Genomic DNA, 8465 nt, shown 5'->3' on the forward strand with positions numbered 1-8465 from the left:
TTCATGGAAATTAAAGGGAATAAGTAGCTGGAAAAATAGACTTAGCAAAGACTAGTGGTGTGTAGAAGTTCCATCAACTGAATCTGCTGGCTGCACTCCCCTTATATATATATAGTTTATGCATCAAAAGTTAGATCCTCACATGAACTATAGAGCATCAATCAACACAAAGGCTACATAAAATGGAAGAAAAAATTCAAACAATGAAATTGCTAGAACTTGATGAAAGGCCACCATATGATGATAACAATAAAGATCTACAAAACAAGATCGATGAACCCTCTTCCTTCCATAAGAATACTGTAAGTTTTCATTTATGTCATGTTTGTGTATACTGGATTAATTTCCATATTTTATATTTGATTGTTAGCTTTGATGATCTTGATTCATTCATACATAAAATTAACAATTTTGTTCATTGTTTTATTTTCTTTTGTTTATTAAGAATCATTTACTTTGTTTTGGTGAATATACTTGATTATCTAATCTAATGCTTTATAAGTTGAAGTAGTTTTTGTTGTTTAATAAAACTTTTAGCTTATGATGAAAATCATGGGTGTGGACAAAGATTTCATCTCATCATTCTTTTATTTCAATTACTTGCTTTCTTAAAAAAGAAAACCTAAAAAACTTGACATTTTGATTGGAAAATCATGCAGCCAGGATCTACTCTTTTATTAAGTTTAAGCCTTAATAACACAACACAACCTCCCCATCAAATTCAAGGAGAGCCCCAAATCCAAGTAAGTAATTAATCTTATTAGTGAATTAAGAGCATATAGTATTTTTAATTAACTTTCATACATATATTTTATTTTATTTTATTTTATTTTATTTATGATAGTATATAAATTAATTTTTTGAAATTGATAATTGCTCTAAGATTGGCAATATACGAGTGAAGCTTGATGAAGCAAAGAAGGAGAATGAAAATTTAAGAGGTATGCTAAATCTGGTCAACGATCGATGCAATGTTCTTCAGAATCGTTTACTTTTGGCTATGCATATGCATCAATCATCTTCATTGTCTCAAAATAATCACAACTTGCTGCTGGTAAGTTTGACTTCAAAATTTTGTTCACACTCATTTTTTTGTTCTATTAAATTTGCTTTAAATATTTTACTATTATTTAGTTATACGAAAATGATCTTATGTCTTTGGTCAACACGTCTTAATATTTTCAATACTTATAGCTACAATTAATTAATTATATCTCGTCTAGCTACAAATAGATAAACACAAAAAATTAATGATTATAAAAAATTAGAAACGTATAATTTTTTGTTGTTTATGTAGTTAACATGGCATAGATGCTGTAGTGTTGTCGATCATCAATAGGTTGGACACATCCAATATGATAAATTAAACTTTAATTTTGGATTTGGTGAATGTGGTCAATTAAACTTTTTAAACCTATGTTATTTTCAATATGTTATAAATATAATTAAATATATTAATCTTTGTACATTTTTTCTTCATAATTAATTAGAAGGAAAATACACAAGATGCGGGGAAATCAGTGTTACCTACTCGGCAGTTCTTTGATGAGCCTTCACCTTCAAATTGTAGCAAAAATAATGGATTTGCCATAGTGGAAAACAATGAAAACAACATGGGAAGAAATCTTGCATGTGAATACATTAATGAAGGTGAAATAAATAGCAAAATAGAGGACCAATCATCTGAGGTTGGATGCAGGAGAGCTAGAGTGTCCATTAGGGCACGATCAGATTTTGCATTTGTAAGGACATGCATGCAACTCTTCTTTTTTTAATATGTACAATAATATACTAATCAATTACTACTTATGATTGATTAGTATTTTAATTATTTGTTAATTTGTTTAGATGGTTGATGGGTGTCAATGGAGAAAATATGGACAAAAGACGGCCAAGGGAAACCCTTGTCCACGAGCCTACTATCGTTGCAGTATGGGAACTTCATGCCCAGTTCGAAAGCAGGTAAACTATTATTTATTTCGTTAGCTCGTACAATTTTGTTACGATATGATATGACCTAAAAATTATTATAAGTTCGAGTTGTTTTTTATCTTACAAATCGATTTTATAGAAGTGTGTTGGCTTTTATATGAATATAAGAATTTCATTTGGAAATCGATAAATATAAGCCCAACCTAAATTCTAAAAAAAAATTATTTCAAAAATTGAACTGTTTTTTGTTATATATATGTGGTATCACTTCACTTGCTTCCTCTCTATTGAGAATGATACGCACAAACTATTTATTTGAGGGGAAATTTTAAAGAAAAAAATACAATGCTCTCAATAATTTGTATCTTGATATTTAAGCAAATATCTTATTGTGGGTTACTTTGTTCTGGTGTTCCTCCTTAATTGATGATGCACTACAATGAGACATCACAAAAATTTTCATGCATTAAAAAAGGGGAGGAACATTGCAAGCTCTTCAAATTTAGGCTCTAATTATTTTCTAAAAACTTTTTCAGTTTTTATTTTTTAATATGGGGTTCATCTGTTTTTGAATATATGAAAAAAATATGATGGTGAAAGTATTCTCTTATGTTTAATAGTTTAAGTTGAAATGAAACCAGAAACATGGCAAGGAAACAATACCTTATTTATTTGAGCTTTGATACCTACAAATTAAACCTAAAAGAATGAAACTGAGAATTTCTCTAGCTCCTATACTTGAAAAAAATTAATTCTCCTCCAATAGTCAGTTCTTTAATTTGCAACACTTTGAATAAAAATTATTTTAACATATTTTTCACTTATTTATATTCTCAAATATGTACTTCTGTTCAAAACCATGAAAACTTGTCTCATTTACTATACATTGGTGTAATTGTAAGTGCACTTCTTCGTAAAAAGTCATAAATACTCCCCCGTTCCAAAATGTAAGTAAAAGTTAGTCAATAAAAGTTAATGTATATGGTTCAAAATTTGTACCAAATACATCAACTTACGTTGACCCATTACTTACAATTTGGGACGGAGGGAGTACATCATAAGGATGGATGAGACTCTTTTAAGGATCAAATGATTATGGTGTAATTCTCTTTTAAAATGGTGTGTATATGAATGAAATTTTCTTGCATAAAGTTAACTCAATATATGATATTAACTACATTGCAATTAACAGGTTCAAAGGTGTTTTAAGGATGAGAGTGTGTTCATCACAACCTATGAAGGAAACCATAATCATCAACTTCCACCAGCAGCAAAACCAATAGCAAACCTAACATCATCAGCACTCAACACATTCCTTCCTACCTCATCAACAACTTTACAACAATATGGCAACAATCTAACAAACACATTCCTCTTCTCTTCACCATTATCTCCACCAAACTCAAATGCTATAGCTACTTTCTCTCCATCTCCAACATGCCCTACAATTACACTTGATTTTACACTCCCTCCAAGTAACTATTTACAATTCAAAAATCATAAACAATCATCATTGCTCCCTTTTCCATTCCAAGGTCATTACAATCAATCATTTGAGGTGTTTCCAAATATGATAAATAATGAGAGAAAACTTGCTTTGGTTGATGTTGTGAGTGAAGCTCTAGAGAAAGATCCTTCTCTAAAGGAAGCATTGTTTTCAGCCATGTCTTCATTCACAAATGGAGATTCTTCAAATATTATTAATAAGCAAAGCCAATTACCTAGTAAGAGTAGTGGTTAGTTATAAAAAGTTGGGACTCGGATCCTCTCCCATCGTATACAACGGTGCAGCAAACAACGTGGGAGAGGATCGGAATCCAAAAAATTGTCATAAAATTAATAATCAAGCAGTAAATGTGGCTTGTGTACTAGATGAATAGGTGAATGTATATACATACATATATACATGTATAGGTAAGTTTTTTTTTGAGAAATCTACAATATCTTTACTCCAAGACATTAATCTATCTTGGCACAATATATAAATTATTGAAGATTTTTTGGTTCTTTGTCATGTAATATTACTTTGTAAGAACAAAGGAAGCATGCATGTGTCTCATTAGTATCACTTTTTGTTTATATCCTTTTTGAGCTTTTAATTGTGAGAATGATTCACAGTCTAGGATTATTTTCTGTAGAATTTTCAGGCATTCTGTTATTTTCTTTAGAATTTTCTGGCATTCTATTTATGTATCACTTTTTGTTTATTCCGATCGTCGTTTTAAAAAAAATACCATACTTAAAAATTATGCGTTTCTCTCTAATCGTCGTTTTTTATAAAAGCATAACAATTTGTCAGATTTTATGCAAAGGCGATTAAGAGTAAATATTTCAACATATTCAGCATTTCGAATTCAAGAGCTATATTTTTGCATGTTAATTAATATTGTGGAGTTACACATAAATGATAATCCAACAATTGATAGAGTTGTTCAACATATTATAAATAATGTTACTGCTCATGAATGTGTTGAAAATAATCATAAATAGAGATTTGTGGACTCTATAGTAAATTGAAAAGCATTTTTTATGAGAAAATTGTTAGTGTTGATATCTTGCAACATGAAGACATATGAGTCCTCAAATTGTTGAACAAAAGTGGTTTAAACATTATTGTGTTGACATTGAAGAGAGTTCTAAAACTTCGAGTCATGAGTTCTTTGGCTCCATCTAACTCGGCTACTCAGAGATATTGAAGAAATTCCAGACATGCGTATCGTAGGACCCTGGGTTATATAGTGTAAGAGGAGGACAATCATCAAACTGTGAAATTTTGAGAGATAGAGTTAGGAGAGAAAGAAGAGAAGAGGAAAGGAGATGATCAAATTTGCTCACTAAACCCCAAAATACAAATGTTTAGAGTTTGTTTAGATTGAGAGTTTAAAATTAAGAGGGGAGAAATGATTTGCTCTTTTAAATTAAAAACACTGTATAGTATTTTTAAAATAAATAAATGAGATTAAAGTATTATTTGATCATTAATCATATGTTCTTTTAATTTTTTTAATAGACACACTTGGCCCTCCAAAACTCTCTCCTCCCTAAAATTTAAACATTTTTTTTCAAAATATTTCAAATTTTTTTTTTTCAAAATGAAGACAACTTTATTTTTTCTTCAAAAATACATCATAGACACATTATAACTGAAATATGGTAACATAATACATAATTCTATAACCCATTCTCAAGTGTCACTTTCAGAGATTGGGGCTTCTCCTATCTTGACCTTCAAGATTTCATGAACATTTTTTTTTTGAAGGAAGATTTCATGAACATTGATGAGTTACTCATCAATTAGTTATTTTAATATAATACTCCCTCCGGTCCTTTATACAAGAAACAAAAGCCATAAAACATCAGGACCAAGGAAATACATTGAAAATATTTATCTTCATTTAATACACCTCTACTTTTTTTTCTTCTTCAAGAATACCCCTAAATTAATTACTCTTTATTCCACCAACTTACTTACTTTTAATATTCTCTCATAATAAATAAGGGCACAAATGAAATTTAGTTTCAAACATACTTAAAACTTGGTCAATATTTCTTATAAAAAGGACCAAAAAAAATTTCACTTTTGTTTCTAATAAAAAGGACCGGAGGGAGTATTTAAGTCTATTTTATTTATATTTGAGTTTATTTTATTTAAGTTTATTTCCTTTTTAGAACTCTTTTACTATAATTGCATATTATTATATTTTAGGAACAAATATTCTAAAGATTGAGTCTTGGAGCAAAAGAAAAATGAATTAGAGCTGATTCGTGCCAAAAATATAAAAGATCTTATACAAAAATATCTGGTGCAAGGATTGAGGACAAAAATATCAATATCTCATACAAAAATATCCTGCGCAAAGAATTTGAAGATCTTGTACAAATATATTTAAGAGGCAGCCCCACTTTAGTCCTTTTGCTTAGATTTTAAGCTACTCTATTTTAGTTTTCTTGTGGAACATTCTAGTGATGTAATTGCTTAGATTCTAAGTCGAATGTTAACTATAAATAGAGTAGCTAGTGTAACGCCCACTTTCGTTTAATTATTTATTTAATCGAGTTTAGGCGATTATATTATATTTTTATAATATATGTGTGAGTTTTGTTGATTTAAGATGATTTAGTTGATTTGAATAGAAAATAAAAATATAAAAAATATTTAGTTGAGGGATGTTTTGAGATTTTAGAGAGTTTTGGGGGAGAAAGTGAGATAAGATAAGAATTTAGGAAGAGGTATATAAAAGATAGACCTAGTTTTAGAAAAACAATTGCACGTACGACTGTTTTGGAGAAAAAGGGAGAAAAAGCCAAGAGAAGAGAGAATCACCTAGGAGAGCTGCGATTTCTTCATACAAGGTAAGGGTGAGACGATTAATTCAGTATTGTTAATTGATATAATTCTGATGATTAATTGACAAAGTTAGGATTGATTTAGAAAAGTTTTGAAATTAGGTCAAATCCCTAAAATTGATGATCAAACGGTAAAACTTGGTTAGATTGATGTAGAAACCGTCCTATAACCTTAAAATATGTTTAGGATGAATTCTGGAATTGAAATTAGGCTTAGAGCCTTGTTAGTTGATGAAAATTGTGTGAAAACTGCATTCTGCCCGAGCCAAAATTCATCGCTCGCCATAGCGAGCTATGATCCTCGCCTCGCGAGTGATGAAGTTCATCGCTCGCCACGCGAGCCATTCCCTTCGCCTCACGAGTTACAAGTCGTAGCTCGCCACAGCGAACAACCCTGCTCGCCATAGCGAGCTTGACCAGATAGCATGTCATTTTCTGAGTTTTTGACTTTTGAGTTGAACCTTAGATGCCTTTGAGTACCTTTAGGTGCCTACTATTGATTAGGGAATGATTTAGAACGAGATTGAACCTGGAACAACCTTAGTCGGGAATCTGGCTTGTACTCGCCATGGCGAGCAGATGCTCTCGCCTCGCGAGCACTTCCAGAATTGAGTGTTTTAGAGGATTGTGAGACCTGAGTGGTTTGGATCGGTTAGGAAAGGAACTTTAGGTACTAATGTGACCTATTAAAGATAATGACTGTGAACTGTGAAGTTTTTATGAATTGTTAGGAGATTATGAAATGAAATATGGATTGATTGTCTTTATTTGAATTATTGTTGAATGATCAAGAAATTGTTGAGAATGATTTGTTATTAAACCTGATGTGATTTGATTATGCTGCAAATGTTATTTAACTAAGTTGCATGTTTATGAATAAGCTGATGATGAACTCCAAATTATTGGATGTATAAGTGATAAGTTGATTAAGATGTTTTGTTGTTAGAGTCCATGCATTAGCATTCATTGAGCTTTGTCCTCACCATGATAGGAGCTTTGTCCTCCGCACGTTTAGGAGCTTTGTCCTCCGCACGATGAAAGTATATTAATACTTATGATGACGATCGGTACCACATGCATATAAGTGTCTAAGTTGCATTGTCACATTTGTCGAGTTTAAAGATGTATATGTTATTGATTATGATTGAAGCTGTGATTACTTGATAATTGTTTATCAAAGATGCTATATTGTTTAAGACTGATTATGATGTTAATTATGATTCGAATTACATTGATTAATGTTATTGTGTTATGAAATCTCACCCCTTCTGCTTGAAAATGTTGCTCTTCGTATGAGTAACTTGCAGGTGATCATGCTTAAGTTTGCAGTTGCTGTCGTGAGTGGCCCTTCCTCACTGAGTCGTCTAGGTCTCTCTGATACGTAACGGGATGGGGTGTTTGTTATGCATGCTTCATTCTCTTACGTGAACATTTATGTTATTTTTATAATGTTGATTAACTATTGAAATATTTTGATGGGGCCTACGTGCCAAAATGATTTATGGATTATGAAATAATTTCCGCTGCATTGTTTAAGTAATTCGTTGAAAGTTAAATTGTTATTTAACTGATTTTGGATTAAATTTGTATGTGATATCCCGTTTATGCTGTTTACTCTGATAAATGTTTAAGAAATTTTTATATTGGGAAAACGGGGTGTTACAGCTAGCCATCACAAATATTCATCTTTTGTTCTCTGAAATAATAAGTGACAATTGTTTCTTTGAATAAAAGTTCACCTTTATTTTATGTTCTTCTTCTTCTTCTTCTCTTCTATGTCTACAATGAACGTTAGTGAGTAGACTTCTCTTGTCTTGGGATTGTTGGATAAGTCTAAATGACATAATCCTAATCAAACCAAGCTTTAAACCTTAATCTTATGTAACCCTAATATGTAACCTTAATCCTAATCTAAATTCACCATTTTAACATGAATTAATCATTATCAAACTGTGGAAACGAAAGTGGAGGGTTTGATAATTGTTAATCCATCATCTCAAATATCAATTCATAAAATGAAAGTGGAGCTTTGATATTCGAACAAGTGAATTTAGACAAAGATTGTAAAGGCAGCGAAATGGTCTTTACAATCTTTGAGACATATAGTTTCGAACTTCAAGGATTCTAATTGTGATCAAGTCAGCGAAATAGGCTTGGTTGCAACCTAGAACCGAAATCTAATAGTA

General features: G+C 31.0%; 1 protein-coding gene across 1 annotated transcript; it reads left to right on the forward strand.

Annotated features, from left to right (window-relative positions):
• Positions 1 to 4054, forward strand: LOC11406904 (probable WRKY transcription factor 47). Its single transcript, XM_003595383.4, has 6 exons — positions 1 to 302; positions 660 to 743; positions 884 to 1054; positions 1491 to 1742; positions 1849 to 1962; positions 3125 to 4054. The coding sequence occupies exons 1-6, from the start codon at positions 183 to 185 to the stop codon at positions 3671 to 3673; spliced, it is 1290 nt and encodes a 429-aa protein (XP_003595431.2). The 5' UTR covers positions 1 to 182; the 3' UTR covers positions 3674 to 4054.
• The last annotated feature ends 4411 nt before the right edge of the window (positions 4055 to 8465 follow it).

Source organism: Medicago truncatula, chromosome 2 (assembly GCF_003473485.1).
Source record: "Medicago truncatula cultivar Jemalong A17 chromosome 2, MtrunA17r5.0-ANR, whole genome shotgun sequence".
NCBI lineage: Eukaryota > Viridiplantae > Streptophyta > Magnoliopsida > Fabales > Fabaceae > Medicago > Medicago truncatula.

Excerpts from the sequence above, each read along its gene's own strand:
- LOC11406904 (XM_003595383.4), top strand. The coding sequence starts at position 183 with ATGGAAGAAAAAATTCAAACAATGAAATTGCTAGAACTTGATGAAAGG. Across the intron at positions 744-883 it reads AAGGAGAGCCCCAAATCCAA|ATTGGCAATATACGAGTGAA; the intron begins GTAAGTAATTAA and ends AATTGCTCTAAG. Across the intron at positions 1,963-3,124 it reads CATGCCCAGTTCGAAAGCAG|GTTCAAAGGTGTTTTAAGGA; the intron begins GTAAACTATTAT and ends TGCAATTAACAG.